Source organism: Spodoptera frugiperda, chromosome 13 (genome assembly GCF_023101765.2).
Source record: "Spodoptera frugiperda isolate SF20-4 chromosome 13, AGI-APGP_CSIRO_Sfru_2.0, whole genome shotgun sequence".
Classification (NCBI taxonomy): Eukaryota; Metazoa; Arthropoda; class Insecta; order Lepidoptera; family Noctuidae; genus Spodoptera; species Spodoptera frugiperda.
This window is the reverse complement of record NC_064224.1, coordinates 8,839,787-8,866,994: the sequence shown is the minus strand read 5'-3', so window position 1 is coordinate 8,866,994 and position 27,208 is coordinate 8,839,787. Positions and strand designations below refer to the sequence as shown.

Here is a 27,208-nt window from a genome sequence, read left to right as displayed (position 1 = left end):
GATTTGAGCAGAAGGACCGCGGATGTTAGGACCATGAGTCATAATAACTCGTAATAATACTTAACACTTTGATTACTGCAATTGACCTCAACGACCTTTGTTACTGAGAATTTTAAGATCCCGTGACCCAATGGCCGAATGGATGATATAGATTTTGTTACCGAGACATCTTAATTGAGACACATAACAGACATTTTGAGAAGTGATACAAGTTTTATAATTTCATATTCTATTTTTGTTTTCTGTCCATTCTATTTTTCCTTGACTTGTTAAAAAGGTACATTTACATTATTGATAGTCGTGCTCGACAAGACAAAAACTAGTTTTGTTAAAAAATAATCTTGTGTAATTTGTCTTTAGTTATGAGTCTTCATATATCATTTTGTCTGAGCCTTTGTGATAAACATCAAGAATTGGAGAGAATTTGGGACGCGGCGTTGTGGCCGCTATTCTGTTACATAGTTCGGCTTTACATTTATACGTATCTATGTTGTTTCAATTTAACGCTACACTCCTTGTTTCTCGGAAAGCAAATATAGAAAGAAATTCCTACTTAAAGCCAACTTCATAACTTAGCTTCTAGCTCGCATAAAATGCGATATTACACAAATAACTTTGGACTAATCCAAGAATTGTAACCAGAGTCAGCCAGCTGCTAGCCACGCTTGTTTTAACCGAATTAAAAGAATACTTTGACTTATTAGGTCTCATTCCATCATGTATCACGGCCAATTTCAATAACCTATGTATCTGTAGATTTGCTTACTAGAGATACAATTTTGACATTAAAATTGGCCGTTAGACACCTTGATCATTTAAACCCATTTTCATTTTTCCACCACTTAAACCCATTTTCATTTAAATCCATTTTTTTCCATTTTCATTTATCACAAAACCTAAGCTTAGTCTTCAGCTGCTTTCACATGCCACTTCACCAAACTTAAATGTGTTATCCACACACAAAAAATCAATTCCCACATTGTTAAACCCCCATAACATATAACCCAAGGTTTCTCATCAATGTCCAAGCGGCAACATGAAGTGAATGAGGTCAGGGCTCACACACAGCTCGCTGATGGACAGCATCTATTGTTTATTAATTAAGTCCACCCGTGAGCTGCACAGGGAAAGGCTGCAGCTGTGCTATTTAAAATTCTCATTAGTTCGGATAAGATCTAGATGACAATAAAGTTGAAAATGTTGACAATTTATCCTAGACTAGCTTTTGCCCGCGACTTCGTTCGCGTGGAATAGTGACCTCCGGCAAATTTTTGGTTTTAACCACATAGTTCCCGATCTCGCGGGATCTCTTCAAAAATGAGATGTGGAAGATATTCCAGGGAACTCTTCAAAAATCAACATAATGAGCTCTGCGTTTGAATTTAATAGATGTATACTCACTTAGGGCATTGAAAAAATAGTTTAAAAACGGACTTAAACTAACTTAAAACTAAAGAATTAAAGAAAGCTACGAATTACGAATTTATAACAATTAAAAAAGAAACTATATTACAACCTATCCTCTATGCTATAATAACCAAGCTTAAACTAAATAATTTAAAAGAAACGACTTAAATCTAATCTAATTAAAAAAAAAATTAGACTTACAATTTTATTAAAAAAACTAACTACAGTAACTACTAATAATCGATATCAAACTAAACCTACGTTAAATAGTTTAACCAAAAAACCAGGAAAACCCAACAAATAAACTTATTAATTGACAAATACAACGAAACCAATTTAGAATATACGAAACAGCAGGACCACTACAGACAAATAATCATACGACTGATAATACACTTTTTCTACGATAGTACCGAAGCGCTCGGCCGATACCCAACCAAATGAATGTAACGAAACCATAGCGCGATCTATTTCGATCCCAACGCGACGATAAAGACAACTTGGATTATTTATTTATACTCCGTTCGGGCATTTTCTTTGTACTAAAAGTTTAATTATATTGATATTATTTTTTTCATACCTTTTTACTATTTATTTACTTTTTTTCGATGAATTAAAACAATAACATGAACCGAAGTCGTGTAACGATCGACATAGAATTATCTATACTCCGTTAGAGCATTTTCTTTGTACTAAATGTTTTATTATATTGATATTATTTTTTTCATACCTTTTTACTATTTATTTACTTTTTTTCGATAAATTAAAACAATAACATGAACCGAAGTCGTGTAACGATCGACATAGAATTATTTCGATACGATCGAAGAAATAATAAATATTTCTTATTTTTATTTTTTGATTTTTGAAATAAAAATATATCTATGTCCTTTCTAAGGTTCTAAACTATATCTGTACCAAATTTCAACCAAATCCGTCAAATAGTTGCGGAGATTAATGGTATAAGCATAGAATGTTCGACGTGATTCTTTAATTTGACATAACTTTTTTATTTATGAACCGATTGACATGAAACAAACACTAAATGTAAATTTAAGCATCCCACAATATATTCGTGAAAACCGCATCCAACTCGGATCAGCCGTTTCTGAGATTAGCGCGCACAGACGAACAGACAAACAGACAAACAGACAAACAGACAAACAGACAAACAGACAAACAGACAAAAAAAAAGTTAATTACATTTTTGGGTTCGACATCGACATAACAATAACCCCTGCTATTTTTTTTATTTTTATTTTCAATGTACAGACAGCACTTTTCTACGATTTTATTATATGTATAGATGAATATTAAGGTTAAGTTTCTTATTACGCCTATTTTCTACAGTGTAGAGGACGATGGTCTTTTGAAAATAGGCAGAAACTAAAGAGCATACTTCTACTGCAATCTTTTACTTATTTAGATTCCATACAAACTATCCATCTGAACGACTGCACCAAATTAGACAAACCATCTTTAACATTGATTCGATGAAATAATATTACGTTAACATCAGCATTCCTAGTTATATTTGTGACCTCTCCATCAGCGAACGTTTTAAACATTAATACAAAATCTTCCTTCTTCAACTTAAAATCAATTTCAGTATTTACTAAGTACAATCTAAAGATCAGTTTACCTAAGTCGGAAAATTTTCAACAAAATACCTGTTTACTCGTTCTAAACTTTCAAGGAATCTAAAGTCAAGTAAATTCAGAGTTGTGTATCGAAATCTAAAGTAAGAAAGGAGGTCGTATATCTTTAGCCTCGTGTATTCCAACATGAATTACAAAATTTAGGAGCAAATATGAACTCGAAATTAAACGTATAACATTTGTGTAATTTAAGATGAGACGTTTCGTTATAATTACTGGGATATTGTCCTGGGATTAATATACTTTACTGAAACAGGGGTAAAACTGTACACTAAAGTCGACCGTAGTTTTGTAAAACACGTGTAAAATAATGAACTTAGTAGATAGACCTCCGAAATATTCCCATTTTTGGACGGTGTATTGTTAAAATTTTCCCTCAGGGAATCCCTTAGGGTATAAAATATAATGGTAGTGATAACCGAGACGCGAAAATATCTCTGGTTACCAATCAGGCAAGAATGATGGAAATTTTCACTTAACACTGAGTCTAGTATTACACTCGATCTAACAGTAACTAAAACAGTCCGTAGAAACAATCTTCAAATTCTGCGACAAAAGAAAGACTACAAATTCTAAATATGATGAGTATCAAATGTAAAAGTCCTTTAAGGCACAAACAAAGAAAGTAATGATCCTATGAGCATGTGTGCGTGGCCACGGCTAACTACCTTTAGAAACGTCGAAGAGCCTGTAAAATGCCCTTTTTGAAGACAGCAATTAGACATGACTGTGAAATAAGACGTCCATTCAGTGAGCTGTTTGGGCCTCCATACATTCCTTTTTTGTTTCATACTCGTTATATTGCAATGAAAAAATATCATCGTGATTAAATCACTGCACGAGAATGTCCGCCTATTCATCTCTGATATTATTTATATGAATGGATAAGATAAGTTGAGATAAGAATCGTTTACTGGCATATTTATGAGTAATATAAAACGCAATGCTATCGATTTTGACGCAAAATAAATCCGTACATAAGCCCTATTTAATTAATTTAGGTTGGACTAACGTAATCCCATCCTCACCCAATCAACATAAGATAAAATTTGAACTGAAACTAATAATAACAGTAAAAGTAAAACACATAGTCCTTTCACATCCCTAATTAAAGAAGCAACCATCAAGCTGTCACATTTAAAAAGCGCAAGGGCTAACGGCAAGCCAAAGATTTCCTAACAATCTTCCGTGACATCGAAAAAACCTAATGTCATCAACTAAACACTGCCCTATGCCGTGAATGTGATAACTAGGACCATTAAGATAAGTACCAGAGACGTTATTTCTTCCAATTAAAGTCGTTACAGGTAATGAGACACTTTTAGCATTCCCTAGGACAGTTTCAAGTGCGCATTATTTCACCATTTCCTTGGAGTCTAGTTTTGGTCCTTTTGTCATAAAGGACCATTTATTTTGAGCGGCGAGGATCCAAGTTAATGCTCTCGAGATGACATAAAATGTTTGGAGTGGTATCCTCATGGGGTTAGACGATAAACTCAGTAAGTTGATTTATTCGGATGTAAAGTAAATTCTTGATTAGGGGGGTTTTAACTTATGTTTTTAGTGCCTTGGTCCTTTGGATAGCAACAGATCGATTGACGTCTGACCGTACCTCATACATCTACTTTGCTAGTGGACTATTACCAAACTTAAGATACCGTATTAGTCATAATATCTAGTACTGAGGATTTAAAAACCCCATTGATACTTTGCGCGATCTAAAAAGCGAAGTAGAGACCTTTTATATGACGAATACGTGCAACCGCTAAACTACAGCGAAGAAGGATAAAAACAAATTTCTCTTTTGATAAAAGAAAAAAATACTAGAAAAAAAAAAAACTTACTAATAATAATAAAACCGTATCTTTATGCCTTTTTACAGACGATACACAATGTTTAGATACAAAATGAGAAATTTTAGTACGGATACGATGCTCCCTGCGGTAGGAATAACGGGGCTTGTGTAAATAAGGCCTCGGATATAAAGTTATGTAATATTAATTTATATTATGTACCGGGAGATACTTTGTTATTTAATTTCTACAGTCTGTTTGCACGTTAAACATATTTAGGATCCTCAAGTAATTTATTAGAGAACTTTTTTCGTTCACATTTATGGATTACTGTTTTTAATTTGTTGCGTGTTTGACTGATGTGTATTGATGATGGATTTTGTTTTAGTAATAATATGACAGAAGTATCTAATAAATAGGTATTTACATAAAAATTTTAGAAATGCACAGATTCTGGATTATTGCATATCTCCTAAAGGATTTTGGGACTAATCGTGCCACACGATTTAGTTAAAATGGTTAATCAAAATTAAAAAAATGAAGAGGTAGATATGATACTACATACTTGCGGATGTAAGCACCTTCCAGGAAGACTACAATTGAATTATTTAAACAAAAAACTCGTTTTAATAAAACAACCTTTGTAACAAATGATATTAGCTCACCCCCATTTACAAAGGACTTTATAATGATGAACGTTGTGTACACTCCACTAGGAGAATATTAAGGCGAATATTACGTAAAATATCTTTACATTAGGCGCTATTACCCATTACAGGCGCTCCAGACAAACGATAGCGTTTACTGTCTCACATAATCATGTTTCATATTTAGAACACGTTTTACAACTAAAATATTCATACCAGCCCCTTAAACACGAAATATTAGCAGACAAGAAAAACGGCAAATAAGTGGATACCGTGGCTTCTTTCGGCCTTTAAAAGGAAGGGTGACTTATTGGATTTGTCAACTTCGAACCAGACCGGACGGCGAAAGACGGCAAAACTGTTGAACACATTTAGTCAAAACTTCACAAGAAATTCGCTGTGTTGAACAATGACATACTGCGGAAAAAAGGACCAAAATTACTGTCCAAAGATTGTTATCAAAAAAGTAACATGAAAGTCCTTACATAACCTACAACTGGGCAAAAGAAACACGAATTTGTCTCGTGGTGACATCCTTATCGTTGTTCGTCTTCACTCGGCCTTTCTGTCCGGTGCAGACAGTAAAAAAAGATATAACTTCAGTACAAAACTCTAACTTACTGATCCTTTTGTATGAGCTTATTTCATGTCAAACATAATCCTGAAAAAAAAAATGTCCACAAAGAAGGGTGGCACCATTTCATTGCCTTCTTTGGACTATTTATAACAGAATTGTGTACTAAAACTGAATGTTTACAGTCAAGAACTGTTACCACGTTTGACGGTCGCGGCCGATTGCGACAAAAAATGTCATGTAGGGCTGATAGTGCGGGAACTATTGTAGTTCCGACAGCAACAGTATTTTACCAAGGGTTACTGATACAATCTATATGCTAATAAAGTCTTTTATGCTAGCTTCGTTAAGTAAATCAACTTTTATTTACGCAAAATATTCTTCCTCAAACATTTTCACAACGTCCCGGCTTCCTCCTCCATTCTTTGTCTTGCCATTAATTTGGTTTACGCTTATAACTAAATTGATAAAGGAACACAGAATAAGACGTTGCTAGGTCACCATCATTACTTTAAGCAAAATATACAAACGGAAATTGAATTCACGAAATTATTCAACATCGTCGAGGAATCCAATATAATTCTAATTTTCCGTCTGACATAATTTATAATGTAACAAATTATTGTCGGTTGTGACAGCCCTACGTCGCCCTGTAGCACCCATCGCGGTGTAATAAGTAGGGACATCCTCCCACTACACTAACTGTGCCCATAAGAATTTAAATTTAATGCTAAATGCTTTTTGAATATCACAAACTTGACTGGACGCCATTTCATATACATTTGCGAAAAACCTACTTTTAAATAAGTAAAAGAAGTATGTAAATTGTTTGATCCCGTAACATTTTGCACTGATAACGGTCCGTCACGAAATCTCATTTCATTTTATTAAAGGTGGAGGAATGTTAAATTAAACTGCTTTCGGAATTGACGAAAGCCTTTGTAGATTTATATTTTACTGTACAATAGTCAAAAACAAGAATAATTGAGATGAGATTTTTATCTCAAAACAATACGGAACTTTCATTATTAATAATTAAATGTGGTTCTCAAATAGTTCCTTGAGGTACACCTTAGCCAACAAATAAACTTAATCGTAAATCTACACAGATTTCAAACTGCAACATTCAAGAATGTACTCATTCCATTTAACGATATGACGTGCCAACCAAGAAACTAAAAAATAACCATAATAATGACTAAAAACGATAATTAAGTTATCAAAAGCTAATGCCAGGTCAGAGAACAACAGTACTAAAATAATAGTTATATTTACAACACAAAACAACCCCGGTCGGATTCGCGACAAGTAAACAAAGAGTATCCGCTCCTGAAACTCGATATAGACTACGTTTGTGTACATAGTGTGTCTACAAATGTTTCACACTACCGTAGAGTGCTATTACGAGTACAAATCACATGCACAAACATACAAACAAGGAGGGTAAGGACTACACGCGTACGGCTTTAATGGATATAGAAGATTAACGTAATGCCACGAATGGTTAGAAAGTATTTCAAATCTGTTGTTGCCGTGTTCTGGTGTTGAATTAGGAGCTTTGTTTTAGAGCTGGCGTTGTTTGTGAAATTTTTAGTATTAGGACGGAATTTGGGATTTAAACGTTGTTATAGTCTCTTTAATAGTCTCATTTGGATGAAAAGGCAGCGATGGTAAAATAAATACTTCAGTCACAAACGTATTGTCATTTAGTTTTCAGTGATTTTATGAAGCTAGAATAAAAGCTCTCTGCAAACAAGCTTGTGCTTGTGCACCCTCTTCAAATCTACAAATAGTTTTACTGAAAGTGCTACTAAAATATCAAATGGAATCCTTTTAAAGAGTTTTATTTCCAAGCCAAAAATCTTTCAACATAAATCTTTAATGAAATTTAATCATAGTTGATACAATCGAGAGAAGTTTTTGGCTCTTCTTGGCAGTGTTCCAAACACGTTCTTAATGATGCTACTACAAATGTTACTACTACTCAGTGTACGTATTAGTCTCGTACATCAAGAAAATATCTTCGTATTTGTGACTCACACATATCAATATTATTGACGAAATTAACTTCATGTACTTCATACAGTTCCAGGTTTATTTTTCCTGTATGTAGAAAATAAACGTCAGTCTACTTTTCACTACTAATTGTGGTAGATAGTAAGCCATAGTAGTAAATAGCCCATTGGATTCCAAAGTCCAGAGTCTATATTATGACTGTGAAGTTGAACATCAAAAACCACATAACAATACAAAACTACTTACTACATTAAATACATATCAAATTTTTGGCAAATAAAACCTATCCGTTACACTTGAGTCTAGTTTATAACCATCCACGACTCATACCGCAGTACCGCACCGGTGAAGGAAACGCGAATTTTGGCTAATTTGCGGTAATCGAGCTCTTAACCCTGAAAACTTCAACGATATTAAGATCGTCATATAGATAGCGCATACATGTTACAAGTTTATATCAGTCTCAACTATCTTCGTCGGAAGCTAAGGTTGCGCACGAAGTTCTAGCATGGGTCTTGAGACTGGATAAAAAATGACAGAGCCTTCCGATTTCATATTTTGTTTATATTACAAACATTAGCATTAGCAACAAAGCGTACTGGTCACCTGATGGTAAATGGTTACTGTAATCTTACTGCACTAGATACCAGAGAAATTTTAAATTTTGAAATTTCTTATAAAGGCTAAAAACCGAAAAAAATCACGACTGCGTTGGTGACTTTAAAACTTAAAAAAAACACAGGCTGATTTCTGACTATGGGTTCAATGAAATTAAGTATTATGGAATCAGCAATGGACTTACTTAATACAGCAAAAGATGCGTCAATACCTACACACACCTTCACCAACTCAAATGATGATATGTTAATACCAACAAGTGTGACAGATATTTATTCCAAAATTACCTCCCCAAATGACAAGAGGAAGAAAATTAGCGTCAGACATTACTTACAATTTGTGTGGCAATTTATTTACAAAGGTCTTGATGAAGATCGTTACCGAGTCTTGCATTTTGACGTTGGGACTTAATGAGGATATTTGATAAATGTGCTGCTGTTGACTTCTGTACTGGAAATTCTTCTAATTCTGGACACGGGTGAGAATAAATAATGGTTTTGGGAGATGTCAGTGAAGATTTTAAGTAGCGTTTAGTCATAAGAGTATGTAATGGTTGTAGCCTTTTTTATTGGGGAAAATCATCCAATGACTTCTCTCGACTTGGGTGACGCGAGAGGGAGTGTCAGACTCTTACTAACTAAAAACCACCCCTTTCCTACTTCTGCTTTTCGAGCTGGAGTCCCGGTAAGTCGCTAGGAATGATTGTAGCTGTAGCCTAAATGCAGTGTTGTATTAATAATGAACCAGTTAAAAGGTTTTCATTATGCCTTAATTGTCAATAGGATTTTCTACACGTGTTGTGGTTTTATATCAAGAATCCCTAACTCGTTGTTTACTCGTCTTGTATAGGAAACAATTCAATGTCAATAAAAAGGCACACCCAAAACTAATTCTGTTATAATTACATGTATAATGTAATTTACATGTACAGGATAGGCAATTTATTAAAGGAGCACCTTTTCGAACCCCTTAAAGAGAAAAATGTACGTGAAATGTTTATAAATATTATCCTACATCTGAGGGTTAATGTAAAAATAATGGTTGAATATTGATCAAAAAGAGCTGCGGAATACGGAAGTAGCCTAGCTAGCGTCCCTCTCGGGGGATACAACATTCTAGGAAGGGAGGAAAATCAATAAAAACTTATGTCCATAAATCCGATATCTTTATGACCTTTATATTTCATTCGTTCGAAAAAACTTTAGCCCAAGTATAATAGAAACTTCAAGAGAGTTTTATACGTCTGCTTTGTTGAATTGGCTCATTGTATATTTATGACTAGCCGCGTCTGTGGCTTCGCTTGCGACAGTGTGATACAAAGTAAATTCTATGTTAACGCAAATCTATCTGCATGCCAAACATCTAATCTATTCAAAGATTTGGCTGGAGCTATGCTGTCGCGGATACTATAAATTGTTAATTTGATTCCATCCATAATCGTTAGTTAGCTCTATTTTATTCACCGTCTTCGTTTCAGTAGCAAAATTTTCGTACCATTTATTCTACAATATTCAAACCTTTTAAAGGACTCCATCAATAAGGTCAACATTTGACCTTCTAGTGCCCCTCCCGGCATTTCCACTTACATCCGACCAATAAATTCCATACATTAATCGCCCTTATTGACATGACATCTGACGTGGACTGAACCAACATTAACATTCATCCAATCTGTGTCATCCACTTAGATTCATGTAATAAATATTTTACTATTATTTACTCTGCTCATTATGGAGACATATTTATGTCGTTTCCAACTAGCTTGTTTGTTTTGTTAAGTTTGGAAGTAAGGATTCGTAAAAGAGGGCAAAGAAATAGGTAGTTACTGAACGTTTCATCTTTGATGTTTTTAGTAAAAGTAAGGAAATTGTGATCAATATATGGAAATGGGATTCTTTATTACAAGAGACGAAAAATGCAATGGACGATAGTATACAACATACCGCCTTCTTGAGCGGCAACGAAAAGCAACTGAATAAATGTTAAGCATTAGATGATTAGAGAAAACACTTAACAAGTGCAAATAACCTAACAATTTTGCAAAACATGGCCGCCCTACATGCGTGCGTTGGAAACATTCACATGGGAGAGCTTGTAATTGTTCTTTTTTCTTTTTAAACAAACGCGCACGTCATAAGCACACTGTACTTCAACCATACGATATCACACCCTTTACCTATAGTTCATTTATTTATTTATTCCACTTGTTTATTACATTTTTAAATATTAAATTTAAAAAAAAAACTAAAAACATTTAAAAATATAAAAAGCAGTAGCCCACCAGTAACGGGAGAGAGAAAAGAATTTTCGGACAATACGCGCCGTGTCCAGAAGTACTGCCTCCTGCATCAGGCTCTTGATCCAAGCGTCTAACGTTAGTTCTCAGGTGTTGGTCGAGGCTTTTGGCTATGAGGCCATTGGCAGATACGACTATCGGCATAATGATTGCTGAATCTACCTATAGTTATTATTACATCAAACTTAATGTTTTGTCTACAATTTTCTTTCTCTCATTCATTCATTCATTACATTGTTTTATCTATAGGCAATTTATTGAATGACTTTATTTTAATTTTCATTACTCCATTGTTTGTCGTCGGATGTGGATGTCTGCGTCATTTGTCAATATGCGTCCGATCGGGTTCTGTTAGCTGATTGCTGGGTGGAATGTGATTGGAAAGACGTTGCACTTACTATAACTCTTTGATCGGATTTAGGAATTTGATTCCAGGGTATACAAAATTTTCATCGGTAGGCAGATGTTGTAAGAGCCAACTAAGGAATAAAAGAAACGGTGACAAACTTGATAATTTAAGCACTTTTTCAAACCGTGGAGATTACGATTAACAGCATATTTGTAGAGGTGATGATGTTGACTAAAAACTATACTAAACTCAAAAATAGCTCCGATTACTCTACCAAGTAGCAATAACACAAATTGCAAAGGTACTAAATATCAAAAGAACAATAGCAAAAGCAGTAATGAATAAATGAATTGATGTAAACCCGCTAGTTAATTAATAAAACGTTGAATTGGTTACAATGAGTGCACCGGTGCACAGAAGCATGGTACACAACGGGGCCGATATGACGCATGTAGCGATACAATTATACTTAATATTTTGTTGGAAAACAATAATTAATATTAATTAACTTATAAATCAGGGACAGTAACTATTGAACAGTTATGCGTAGGTACCTATGACTGTTAACCACGAGATTTCAATTATAATGGATGAAGTTTTGGTATTAGACGAAAAATCGGTTAATATTCGATTTTAGTTTAACAGGTGGAAACTTAATCTGGAATTAAATATTTTCAAAAAGTACTTAAACCTACCGACAGGCTACAAAAGACCAGAGGCGAATACAGAAACTACAGAACGCCACAGACCGTAGCCTGACTAAAGAAATAGGGATAGAATAAAAGAAAGAAAAAAAGTACATTTCTTTCACACGCTAAAAAACAAATGAACATTACATATTTCTATTTAGCTTCCATCACATTCATGCATCTAGTCACACAAGTCTTAAAACAAATCAAAATTCAAAAAAGATATATTAACGGTAATTCTCAATAACCTGTCTACCATTAGATTATTGACTACTTAAGAAAAAGAATCCAAAATACATATATGTCAAAGTTCAATTTCAATCGACAGATATGTCATTAAGACCGGCCACAAAGGCAGACCACAGACTATACAAAGCAATAACAAAAACACTGTAACCCTAGACTCTATAACCTGGGTCTCAAGTTCGCGTTAGTTTGACATTGAACGTGAGCTACATAGCAATAAGCGTCGTTTTTCCTTCAACACTTGTTGAGAAAATAAATGCTGTTCAGGTATTCAATTTGAGGAACTTGCAGACGACCTTCAGCCTTACGAATCGACGGAACATTGTTACTATTGAGATTTTTTTGTTATTTTTGGGAGGAAAGCTGTTCCGTAAAGATGTCGTAGATTTGGAAAGGGTTACATTGGCTTTTTTTATGAGAAGAGCCGGTAAATGAGCTGACAGATCACCTGATGGTAAGGAATTGGCACCACCCATAGACATCCGAATCACCAGGGGTGTTACAAGTGTGTTGCCTATGGACTATAGGGTTGGAATTTGAGGATTGTTGGGGATTAGGGAGATTGGAGAGGGGGTAGAGGTAACTAGACCTCCGGTACCCTCACTCACACAACAAAAACAACTGAATAAATGTAGCACGAATAGCTTTGTGATCAGTGTTTGACGCACACTCCAAATGCACAAGGTAAAAAATAACGCACGCTTTTATTGTATAGCAGGCAAATTATCCATCCCAAGATTTCCTACCTAATGCCATCCATATTACAAGCAAAAGAAATCATATTTGTATAAGTGTGATTCACATCTACCTTACCAAAAGACATCTACCAGACAGAAAAAGAACCTCTACATGACCTCTAAAACTTGTATAGAGACTAGAGCCAGACCCCTCACCCTAGTATGACACGAGAGGAATCTCAAGCGCTGAACAATGAAAACTTCAATGGCCAATATCACGAGACACGTGTAGTCGAAAGAATTCCTCTCAATTACATTTCTATTACCCACATTCTTGGAAGGAGGGGCCCAAAGTATTTTTCATTTGGCCGCATATCTCTCTCCCCCTCACTCTTGTACAATAAGATAAGGATGCTACGAGTTTGTTTGCAGTTTTAAATGATTGAGTGGTTTACTTCTGGTCTGTTTGGTTATCTACTTGATCTGCAATTGTTTTAGTGATTCCTTTTTTTAATGACGTTGCCGTGGATTTTCTCCTGTGCCGTGGGTGCGTTTACAAACAAACAATTTCACATGCACATGACACCCAGACCCGAAACAACAATTTGTGGATCACACAAAGAGTTGCTCTGTGCGGGAATCGAACCCGCTACGCGTCGCGCCAACCGTGCAGTCGGAATTGCCGCAATCGGATTGGAGTGTTCTCTGATTGTTTTATATTTGCATGCTTATAACCAACTCGTATTGGCTTTTCTAAATTTTCTTCTCTCATTTTAGTCTTATGTGCAAATAGTTAACACTACGCATTGTTTACCCTGAGGTGTTTTTCGTTGGTGAAGAAGATACTTTGCCAATTTTGTTTTATATTATTAGGACCGAGCCTACTTTCATTCCAGGCTCAGAATTTAATTTTAAAATCCAGTAACATTTACTCGAGTTTACTTACAAACTTAATATGAGGCGAGCCGTCCTATCTTGCCTCGGGTTTAGGCGTTGGCTTTTATTTAAGGCTCTAGCTTTCATAGATGAAGTTCTACTGTTTGGGAAAAAATGTTAAAAATACCTACTATATTTACAAACAATTATGCAACGTCACGCCTTTTATCCCCGAAAGGGTAGGCAGAGGTGAACATTACGGCACGTAATGCCGCTATACAATGTACACCCACTTTTCACCATTTGTGTTAAAGTCCCATCTAATAGGAGGTGAACCTATTGTCATATGACAACAGGCTCACCCCCAGGACTGACAAATTTTCGAATAACCAAAAAAAGCCCAGTAATACTTTGCCCGACCCAGCAATTGAACCCGAGACCCCTTGCCCGGCAGTCGCACTTGCCACCACTCGACCAACGAGGCAGATTAACAAACAAAAACACTATATTTACAAGCACCATTATGCAAGAACAACACATCATTTACCCCAAACGCCATTTCCAAAAACCACTCACGAACCGATGTTCTACCGGGAACGTTCACCAGTACATTTTTATGTATCCTTAAGCCTTTGAACATCTGACGCTTGGTTTTATGTTGTCTATGTAATGTGGTGTCTATAGTCTATGGTTTCCACTTGAACATACGTGATCCAGTTCCACACATTCTGTTTAAGATCGTAAAAGCTGTAAGCTGTAAAACGGCGTTCACAGATCGTTTGGCATCAACACATGCGTGGCTTTAGCTTGGTATCGCCTAATAACATTAAGTTATAGTAACTTACGTACAGGCTTTATTATCAAAATGTACCTCTTTGTTTCCGGAAGATACATTATCGTATGTTGTCTTATTAGTGTCTTTTTTCATGTAAACAAACAGACGGATCATTTGATGTAAAGCAATCGCCGCCGTCCATTGACTCTCGACACACCAAAGGCGTTACAAGCCGCCGCTGCCGGCTTTTTGGAGGTTAGCAATTTAAGGGTTGTTGAGGAATCGGGGATCGGGTAGATTGGGAAAGGGGGTAAATGGGCCTACGGTAACCTCACTCACACAACGAAAGCGTTGTTTCACGTCGGTTTTCTGTGAGGCCGTGGTATCACTCCGGTTGAGCCAGCCCATTCGTGCCGAAGCATGGCTCTCCCTCACGTCTAGCCTCTAGGAAATATAGCATCATCTCCAGAGTCAGAGATCTTTCTCCAATATCGCGAATCTAATCAACAACTTCCATATTACAAAGAAACTGAACTCCATAAAAGAAATTGCTCGCCCAAAAATCCGCCTTCAACAATACTTAAAAGAAAATCGTGTTCAAAGATCCAAAGATCCAAAATGCATTAATGTAAGGCTTTTCAGCTTCGTATAATTTATGGTAACGAAAACTGGACGTCTTTTACAATGAATAATATCCATTGATCTCCCTACAGTTTTATTCGGTCAAAGGGCCGAAGGGTGCTGTGTACCGAGAATGCTAGCTTTGTGCCACGTTTGCTAAACGTTTAACAGGTCTTTTCTTCAGGTCAGAAGTCGGCAATCGATACCTATAAGAATACATGCTAAGTGTAGTTATATAGTTTGAATGTGATTTTGTACTTTGAGGAAAATTAGATTATTTTGAAGGTGTTGGAATTATTTTCGCTTTAGAGATAGTAAGGCAGAAGAGGCAGTTTGAACAAAAAAATCATTGTACACTTTAACCGCCACGTTGGCAGTTAATGCTTTAACTACGTTACAAACCTAAAACGTTTGTACTCGTTAATTTTGTCGAACAACGAGGTAGTAGAGACCTTAATTTTGCAATGCTTTTTCTAATAATTCAGAATTCAAACTATCTACAATAATTCATTAGACACAGAATTTAACACAAGAAAAGAAAGCATAATATCCTCTAAACACACAAAAGCTAAAACAGACCAGGCTAACATCACAGAACAGAGTCCAATCTGTCCACAAACTCGAAACTTAACGAACAGAACAATCGATAAAACGGAAATTAAGAGTACAATAGCGAAATGAAATACGGTACCAAATCCAACCAAACTTGATTATGTTTTAATTACTTCCAACTGAAATTAATACTTGGTCTTCCATTTTGTAAATTAAGTTGGAAACGACCAGAAATTCTGGTTCCAAATATATCTGTGCTTAGGGAGATTTCAATAGAATGAATATGTATGTTTGCGATAGCTTGAATTTCGTTAAGTACTTAGGTATTTGAATTTTCGAAGAATGGATGAATCTGCTGTCTACATCAAACTGGTATTTAGATGTGTAGTAGATTGTTTGTAAGATATTTCTAGCATTCAATGATAGCACGGGCGTCTTTCTTAAAAAACATTGCCAAAGTACACATGACACACAAGGGCTTTCTTCTGAGTCGTGATTTTGTTTCCTCATGAATACCCGGCGCGAAACAACTGCGTATGAATGTTGCATTTCTTAAATGCACATTTATGGTGTTTTTGTGTTGGTATACTTCATATACTTGATCTTGGCTTACAGGAGTTGCAATAGTTTAAGTAAAGCAGGCAAATTGACCTTTACTGTTACTAGTAATATTTTCTTTTTGCTATAAACATCACGGAGCCCGACCATTTCAACGAATGCAAAACCGTGGAAATCGGTTCGTGCGTTCTGGAGTTATAGCGTCAGGAGGGAAACCCGACTTATTTTTACATTAAAGATTATTTATAATTGATTCAAAACTATTCCGTTGTGTGAATTTCATTGAATTTTCATAGAATGCATCGGCAAACAGATGTCGATTACAATAATAGCACACTCCGATTGCAAGCGGATTTAGAATAGTGACAGTATGTACTACTGTATAATAGTATAGATTTGCTATTCCTCGCATCCTCCTTTAGCAATACTGTATTACAATCCTCTCTATTTTGTCTCGACATCCAGATCCAAGGTATTACTCCTCCGTGGTTATCACGGCAAGTGTGGTGATTTATGCTCTTTCTCCGTGTGAGAAGAGGTCTTTCTTTGCTCCACATTTGGGACAGTTTCAGGTTTGTGATGTCCATCATGTCCATCCACAACATCATGATGGTTCACAAAGCATTCGTGTAATACATATGTGCTATGGTTACTCGCAGTCAAATCGATCATAAAGTTTGTTCTTATCGTAATATCTAGTCATTGCGAAGAAGTCCCTTTTCAAATAGTAATTGTCTAAAATACTATTACAGACCCGCGTTGTTCGAAATACCTAATTTCTTGGGCTATAAATCTCAGTTACTGTCTTCGAATACCTTAATAAATATTTAGGTCTAAAGGCTTTAGGGATTCAAAATAATGTGCCAGTAGCCAAACAGTATATAAACTGTTGCTCGAATATAATAAAATAGACATTAAAGTTCACATACGACAAATTATGTCGAAGCTCCATCACATTGGAACAGCTATGCTACGAAGATGTAATAGCTAAACTGTGGAACTATGTGAAGATGCACAACTCGAGTATGCGATATATCTATAGTAGGGAAGCCACCCATAGCACGCATCTTTCCATATAAAAACATAGCTTAGCTGCGTCCGTTTCCAAATTGCTAAGCTATGTGTATCAATGAATATGTTTGGAAGAATCCAAACGCATCCACAGCAACGTAGCATAGCAGATCTCTGGTGGAAAAACATCCTTAAATTGGCTTTTCTTTCAGATTCGGCTAACGTTTATTCCATTTGGACACAGCACATATCCAAAACGGTAAATATATAAATAAATAACAAACAAAAATAACTCAGGAATTCGATTAAGCACTATCCTCTTGACGTCAATAAACCGCTTGATAACCATTTTACCTCCGACCTCCATAATTAATTACCAATTTACCTAAATTTAAAGTCCATAGGTAACTAACAGTTTTATTTTGACATAACTTACAATCTTCCCTATCCAGTATCCTTAGTACGAATTTACTTTACGTTTAAATTTTTTTTGTCGTTTCGACGCTCTGATTGGCCGGCTCAAATTAACCAACCAATCAGAGCGCCGTTTCGATTACTTTTACCGTAAAACAAACTCATACTAAGGGTACAGAGCATTGTTTAAAGCAAACGTCATATTATAATTATACTTCTCTAGTTACTAACTTATAAACGATTTTTTTTTCCTCCGAAGGAATGAGGAAGGATGTGGGGGATGCCCTAGTGCAATATTTATGGAATACTTATAATAATTAACATAGCAATATATAGGTATAGGTTCATAAATATTTTGGTTTTATAGATTCTGCATAAACGGGTCGGTCGATGCAGTCAGTGCACACATTTGTCATCATCATAGATTTGTATTTCGTTTTCCTTGATCGCTAGATAGGAAATCATATCTATTTTTGTATGTGATGTTTTGTTTGGTTGGGAAACTTTTTGCTTGTCCATAATGTTACTTCTAGTAGGTTCTGCGACTGTGGAGTGCTTAACGGGTTACCGGGGCTCCGGCTCGAAGAGCAGGAGTAGGAACGGGGTGGTTTTAAGTCAGTAAGAGTCTGACACTCTCTCATTCCTTGCCTTAAGCGGATGAATGCAACAGATGATTTTCCCCTTCAAAAAAAAAAATAGTAGGCTACAGAAGTAAAGACTACGTTACTTACACCAATATCAAAGCATAATGATTATTATCTACATCAACAGAATACATTTCATCCAATAAGCCTTAAGCTTGTTACCACATCGAACGAAATAAAACAAGAAAATGAAATCCCATTTTTCTAACTAATAAACTCATCCATCCGGAGCTGACAAATAATATTCGATGCGAACAGAAAAGAACAATCCAATACTTATCGGAAACCAATCAATCTTGGGAATAGAATCAAACATTTCTCAAGAATAATTTTCTCATCACATTTTCAGACTGTAAATGACGGTAAGCTCCATAAAACTGAAGTGTTTGCTGACTGCTATAACAGATATTTATGTTCTTGTTGACTTTGCAAGGGACAAAAGGAAAACATAATAAATAGAATCAGCATACACAATAGGCCCTAGAAAACAGGACGACATAACAAATCTGGTGTTCCTAGACGAGCAATCTTGTGTTGTTGACAAAGAAATGGATACCGGATCAACAATGGATGAGAAAAGGAAGAAGGATAGATATGTAGATACTAATGACATCATACTAACTTAAAAATGTGGGAAAACGCAAGTTAACGAACAAAAAACCGTAGATCAAGGAAAGTCCATATCAGTAAAGATTTACCGCTTAAAGTTAAAATTAAAGATTTATAAATAAACACTGACGTAAATAAAAATTATGATTTCATGAGACAGGCGTGAGGTTATGTATGTATGTTCATACATACATACATAACCTCACGCCTGTCTCCCATGGAGGTATACAGAGACAATGGAACGCCAATTGCTACGAATCTTACACACCTCTTTCAATTATTCTTTCAACACTTTTTTTTAACGTTAATGAGTCTGCGTTTTTTCCACCAAACCGCTCACAGCCAGGATAGCGAAGCGAAGATAAAATAGGGACTTGGAAATCAAAATACACTAATATTACTTGCTGCAAAGCAACAATCGGGCATAGTCGACCAACAATCACCCAACAGCAATATCTCCGTGACAATGCAATGCAGTCCTGGTAAACTTAGTAGTTAGGTAGCTGGGACAGGATTGTAGGCATAAACCGTTTATCCGGCCCACGCATTCACTAGACGGAGCTCCCACTTTGAAAGGAACCACAATACTTCATTGAGGAAAGGATTTGCTGTCGGATTTAGATTCACATAGGGTAAATAAATGCAGATAAGTTTTTAGCTCAGTTTGAGTGAATAATTTTGGTGCACCAGACGGTAAATGTGTGTGATGTATGTTTTATTTTCCATACGTTTAGCAAAAAATACACAAAATAGAATACATTCATACATAACTTCATGGGGGTAGGCAGAGGCAATGGACTGCCATTTGCTACAAATCGTACATACCTCTTTCGCTTCATCAACAGTCATCAGTATTTTCATGCATGTTCGTTAAGAGTATTTTTAATTTAGAACTTCTTTAATATATCGCCAATTATTACGCATATTTACGTCAATAATGTTTTATTAAGTGTCATTGTAGGAAAGATAAGTAATGCAAAATCACCACAAATGTAAAGTACATTTTATGGGTTTGAATAACGATAATCCCGTAGCATTTTATCAGAGCCACTTGCTCAGTAAAATTTAAGATTACGAACACCAGACCTTTAGGATATAATCAAGTAAAACAACAGATGGATATTTTTTTAAACCTCCCATTTTATGTAGATATTTGATCATATTAGACGTTGAGATAGCGAACAGTACCCCCAGTATGAGCTTGTTTTAGGTTGAACGACAACGAAACGAGAGCGTGTTCAGCGGTTTTATTGGCCGGCGCGAATGAACCAAATAGTCAGAGCACCGAAAACCCCCTCGTCTCGTTTTCGTTCGGTGTATAGCACACTCATACTAAGGGTACAGAACTTCCTTAAAAACTAAATCAATATAAAAATGGACTTACCTATTTTTGTTTTTATATCTAAACATTGTGATATGTGAGGAAACTGGAGGATCTTCCGCCACTTCTTACTTTTGCCCTTATTGCTATCGGAACCTCCTGAAACAAACAGAAAAAGTACTAAGTATTGTTAACATAGAGTTGCATTTGCTTTGACTTTGAACTTGTGTGAATACAATATTTTCTCTCTAATAAATGATTGATAAACAGAAAACGTCATAAGTACTGTGAACATAAAGTTGCAATTTCTTTGTAGATGACCTTGAACTTGTGCAGTTAGGATTTTTCAATGTATTACGTGTAAATGAACCAAATAAAAATGTACTAAGTACTGTTAACATAGAGTTGCATTTTCTTTGACCTTGAACTTGTGCGGATACGACGTTTTCTCCCCCTATACATAAATACTAGTGATACGCCCACGACTTCATTCGTGTGGGTTGTCTGCAATTCTCGTAGGAGTTTACAAAGGTCAAAGAATTTCAAATACCAGAAACATTTTCTATGGCATAGGGCCAAATGAGCAGACGGTTCATCTGATGGTAAGCTACGCCACCCATGGACACCCGCAACACCAGAGGAGTCACAGGTGCGTTGCCGGCCTTTTAAAAAGGAGTACGCAACATTTTTTTTTCTTTAAAAAAAAAAAACGTTGCCCTACATTAGGATTTTCTCCTGTGTCGTGGGTGCGTTTACAAACATACACATGACACCCAGACCCGAAACAACAATCTGTGGATCACACAAAGAGTTGCTCCGTGCGGGAATCGAACCCGCGACACGTTGCACGGCAGCCAGTTGCCCAGCCACCGCGCCAACCGTGCATTCACATTAAATCTTATTTCCATAGTATTCGACTGAATATCAGTATTTAAGACTGGAAGCTAAGAAATATTATTGCTCTAGCAATTTTGAAGGGTTTCAAACATGCCCAAAACAAACTATTCAGAGAAGTTTGAAGCTATATAGTTGTAAACAAGCACAACAATTTGCGGACAAAGACCATAGCTTAGGGTTGTATTTGGATCCCTTTACAATAGGACTAATGATATAACAGAGAACCTATAAATCCGCGAAGGATTTAAGCAAAAATGAACTTGTAAGTAGTTAGTCTACCACAGATGGGGCCCAGTAAGGCTGATGCCTGATCCAGAGCTGCAGACCTAGCGGGTTTACCGTGGTTCCAGCTCTGGGGTAGAAGTAAGAACGGCGTGGTTTTTAGTCAGTAAGAGTCTGATACTCCCTCTCGCGGCAAAGGCTGGAGAAGTCATTGGATGATTTTCCACCCTTAAAAAAAAGTAGTTAGTCTAGTAAGTAGTTAGGTTCACGCCAGACTTAACGAAATCGAAACGTGTTCAGCGCTTTGATTGGTTGATTCATTGCAGCCGGCCAATCACGGCGCCAGACGCAACTTTGTTTTGATCACATCCAACAGAAAAAAACGCACGAAGCGCTTCGCTTCAAGCTTCCTTGTGCGAACTGCTAGGGAGTGGAACTCCTTGCCGGAGTCTGTGTTTCCTGATAGGTATAACCTGGGTGTCTTCAAAGCTCGAGTGAATAGGTTGCTTATGGGCAGACGTACTCCATCGTAGGCCGCATCATCACTTACCATTAGGCGAGATAGCGGCTAAACGACCCATTAAATATAAAAAAACATGTACTAAGTCCTCAGTCGTATAGTCAGGATGGGATAAAAAGAAAATTAAATGGTGACAATGTTATTAATAGAACGACTAGACTTTTATCAAATTAATTAACATAATGACACATCAATTTCACAACAATTAACATCATATAACAATAAATAAAACAATGACTTAAATATACTCGGAAATAATGAAACACGTGAACTTTCACTAGATTAGAACTTATCACATTGATAAATAAATACGGCATTTTATATAAAAAAAAAGATTTAAATTAATCTTAAGATTGTTATCTGCGGAACTTGGTACGATGTCGGACAAATTACTTTTAAAAAAACTAATTATAACATCGTTTATCTTGTACTTATAAAATAACATCTGCGATATTAAATAAGGTTTGTGTGAATCAAGATATGTATGTATGTAATCATGTAGGTACTAGTGTTTATATGTAAACTAGCTTCTGCCAGATAAAAATTATCCTATGTGCTATTCCAGACCATAATCTAACCCTGTTCCAAATTTCATCCCGATCTCTTCAGCCATTTTGACGTGATTGAGTAACAAACATACACATAGACACACAAACTAAGGATTTATTTCTGTGTTTTCACTAAATCCTTATTGTTACACTAAGTAAATGACATCACCTGATACAACAATAGACCCAATAATAACTAACAATAAGGTACTTATATTATTCTATAAACACACCATTTCCTATCATTTTTAAGGAAACAACAAACAGTAGATCGTTACTTTTAAATAACTACATAGTATAAAACAAAGTTGCTTTCTCTGTCCCTATGTCATTTTGTATGCTTATTAAGTCTTTAAAACTACGTAACGGATTTTGATGAGTTTTTTGGTAATAGATAGAGTGATTCAAGAGGATGATTTACATGCATAATATATCACCATTGCACCCATGCGAAGCTGGGACGGGTCGCTAGTATACAGATAAAAGGGCCCAGTAGGGCTGATGCCCGATCCGGAGCTGCGGACAACGTAAAAGGTTACCGGGGCTCCGGCTCAAAGCAGGAGAAAGAATGGGGTGGTTTTTAGTCAGTAAAAGTCTGACTTTCCCTCCTCAATTGGACGTCATTGAACGATATTCCCGGCTCAAAAATAAAGTATACAGATAAATAAAATTCACCCATGCATCTCCATTCGACAAATCACAGAACCCTGTTTAATCTGTTCCCGAAAAGTGGCGCGAAACGATTTGATTGGCTTTTGTTATTTCCTCCGACCAATCACGGGTAACGTCATGCATGAAATTGGGAAAACGTTTGGAACAGAAACGTAACTGAAAGAAAGGGATTTATAAGTAGGTATTTATTTTCGTCGGCATTGTATTTCTGTTGTGAATGAGCATAATATAACATTATTTTTTATCAGGTAGGCAAAGGTGGCAACAGCAAGCAAGTCTACCACCTTAAATCTTATAGTTACTGTCTACCTCCTATTATATAAAGCTGAAGAGTTCTTCGTTCGTTTGATCGCGCTAATCTATGGCACTACTTGCCCGATTTTAATATTAATTTTTGTGTTGAGGAAATCTATTTATCATATATCACACACACACACAACTTCACGCCTTTTATCCCCGAAGGGGTAGGCAGAGGTGCACATTACGGCACGTAATGCCGCTATACAATATCATATATCAAGGAAGGTAATTATAGGCTATAAAACATCACGCTACGACCAATAGAGACCGAGCAGTAAAACAGACTAAAAATCAATCACAACAATCATTTTTGCAACCACTTTGCCACACGATTGAGTCAGAAAGACATTAGCACTTATGAAAACGAACTCCCAATGGAGTATAAATAAGTGGTAATATCTGGAACCGATGAAAACTACTTATCGATAACTGAGAAAATATTGTAATGTAAATGATTAAACATTTGCGATTGAATTATACAGCAATTAAATCACAGATCCATACGTACAGTACATGCAGCTTAAACACGTTACAATTTAACTGTACAGTCCGTCTGTACAGTTAAAGTTACAATTTAACTGTACAGTTAATTTGTAAGGTGTATAGCCGCTTCTAGTTTCTATATATCAACTAGCAAACCCGGCGAACTCCGTTTCGCCACCAATGTTAATTTTTCCCAAATTTTCTTTGTTACAAACCTGATGGAGCCCGAGACCTTTCCAACAAATGCAAATCCGTGGAAATCGGTACATGCGTTCTGGAGTTATAGCGTCAGGAAGGAAAACCCAACTTATTTTTACATTACAGATTACTTTTGTTAGTAATATCATCGTATCATAGTAGATATGTGTGTGTATGTTTGTACACATACGTCATTGGTCGGACATAAATAAATATTTAATTGAATTTGTGAGCAATAAGGTAAATAACGGCGCTTGCCTTGTATTTATAATTTGAATGCAACTAGCTAATAACCAGCTATATGATTATAAAACCGTGGCTGTTATGCCTTAAATTCCTGAGCTACGGACTACCTAGCGGGTTTACCGGGGCTCCGGCTCTAAGCAGGAGTAGGTACGGGGTGGTTTTTAGTCAGTAAGATTCTGACACTCCCTTTTGCCTCGCCTATGGCAGGAGAAGTCATGGGATGATTTTCCCCCCTCAAAAAAAAAGGTACAATGATGATAACAACTTGTGATGATGATGATGGGACTAAGATTAGAACTCAAGTCCAGCATCACTATGAGACAAGCCAAATAAGTCTTATTACTCAACCCAAATAATTAAAACAGAACAACTAAGCAATTACGAGGTAGTTTTTACAGCAAAATAACAGTTATCCCGGCCAATAACAAGCACATAAACAGTTAACATCGGTTGCACACCTAACTAATTACAAATTTTACGAGCAATAAATTAAATTAACGCAAGTATGCAACCGAGTTATTCCGTCTGTGATGGTGGGACCGCATCTTTCTTTACGAGTATCCGTCAATGGTTACTCTTGAAACGGGATAATTTATAGCCAAATTGAAATATATACGCGTTTTAAAATAAACATTTGTGTTACGTTTTCGGTCGATCGTGTCTTCATTTGAGAGATTTTCGTTTCGAGCTCTCAAAGATTAGTCACGATCCTCAATTATCGATATTATTGTTACTGGTTGAAGTAACGTGAGATTACCAAGAGTTATAGCGCCCATCGTAATACTTACGTTACTGTAATGTATGCGAATAAATGTTAGTTTTTCAACGTTTCTAATTCTTTCGATAGTTTCGTTTTGATTCGATGCTCGAGTTTGCTTTAAGCTCGTTCGGTTAGACAGCCGCTGATTGGAAGGTAAACAATTCAAATGAAGTGCTTCGTTAAATGGGTTGGGATAAAAACGTTATTTTAGATTTACTACATAACGTGTCGGAACTTTGGAAATACATGATCATTGCTTTGGTTTTAATCAAAATAAGTAAGGAGAATGAGCGTCAGAAACATAAAATAATAAATAAGAGCGTAGTAGAGTGGGCCTACATTTTGGGCGCCGAAAGCCGAAACCGATCTGCAAATAAAACTTTATGATGGGACCTTACTTCCCTGCTGACGTTATGAGCTCATAAGTTAGCCAGCAAATGGTGACTGGCACGCCCCCTGGTGGCCCACTTATCGGACACATTTCCATTCTCGGATTACATACAATTACTGAGAAATTCCCGGCAGAAAAACTCCAATGTCACGACCCTGCCCGAATCGATAAACACGCTGGGCTAGCCAGATTACTTGCAAGTTCCTTCGCTCAGAAATGCCAGTACTTACATCGCGAGATGTTTAGAACTACCTACCCAATAGCTTTCGACCTTTTTCCTAAAAAAAGTCATGCTATATAGTCTCCGTATAGCAACAAACCATATTACTAATATTATATAAATAAATTAATATTTAATACCAAACAACCAACACTGGTAGGTAATAACTCACCAAATGACGTCAACGAATCGATATTTGTTAAAAACCTGCGATATACCTACTGTCCAAATATTCAAATACCTAGGTATGTATTTTTTATTGCTTACCATCAGCAATGCTATCAGCATAACAAGAAAATTACGTCACTATAACTGGTTGAGATTTGACACTAGCGACTTTAAGGCAATGACCTGTTTTTGGCGATTTGAAAGATCCAAAAAATGGCAAAAACACATAGAACATAAAAATTTTGAAACGTCAAATTGATTCTTTCTGGAAGAAAACCCAGGTTTTCGGGTCCATTAAGCCAAAGCTGCAACTAGAATAAAGACAAACACGAGCTAAATCTAGTTAGATGAGCCATGTCGTATCGCTAAGAAAGAATGAATAATAAAACCTGTCGTCTTGGCCCGGTACACACTAGTAATTCTATTTAAAATCACCAACCACTTTCCATATCTCTACAACAATAACAAAACGTGTTTGCAGGCGGCCGTGCGAGTCTTCAAACGTCATGACTTATAAATGAATTCAATCAAAAGTGGGTCTCCTCTGACGGCCGTTTCACCACTTAATCAAATCATATTTTATAATGACGTTTATAATAATGAACTCTTGTTTCATCACTCACGAGTGTGAGAATACAGTTTTATAACGGCTCGCCAACTTTGTTATTTTGTATCTAATATCACAACAATATAAGCCATCGAACAAAGTTTGCTTTCAATGGGTATCTTGAGTCGTAAAAGCTGTTTAATGTGCCACCATCGAAGCAGAAAGTATTGATTCAAATAAATTTTGCAAACTGTCTCAAGAACGATAGGACTGAATGTTACAGTACAAAAGAATAACTGAAATGAATAAGATAATTCTTCAAGAATCAGATAATTTTTACAAACAAAGAAAATGAAGTGGCCTTTTCAAAGAACTTGAGAGCAGGTAGGAAGAGAAGCATCTCTTTAATTCCCTAGAAATAACGTTTAAAGTAGAAAATGGACTGATCTTAACAGCTTCAAGTATAAATCTTAAGTCCCAACGTCTCTATTGAACGTAGTTGAGTTGTTTTCGTTAACTGAAGAGCCTTAATTTGGAGCTATTGTGAGAACATTTCGGAGGACCCCTCGTCCTTGAGACTTGTACAACAAATGATAAATAGGTCAAATCTCCACTTGTATACCTCCCAACAACAAGCCTTGTTAATATAAACCTAAACAACTTACAGTTAATTGAACATTTTCAG

General features: G+C 36.1%; 1 protein-coding gene across 3 annotated transcripts in view; it reads right to left on the bottom strand.

Moving 5' to 3' along the window:
• Nucleotides 1-27,208, bottom strand: part of LOC118270229 (G protein-coupled receptor kinase 2) — an 88,333-nt gene that overhangs the window by 44,254 nt on the left and 16,871 nt on the right. For 2 of the 3 annotated variants that reach the window (XM_050697970.1, XM_050697972.1), the window contains exon 2: nt 20,415-20,510. In XM_050697970.1, the coding sequence (XP_050553927.1) occupies nt 20,415-20,510 (96 nt within the window). The remainder of the gene's footprint in view (nt 1-20,414; nt 20,511-27,208) is intronic. The other variant, XM_050697971.1, reaches the window with a different exon arrangement.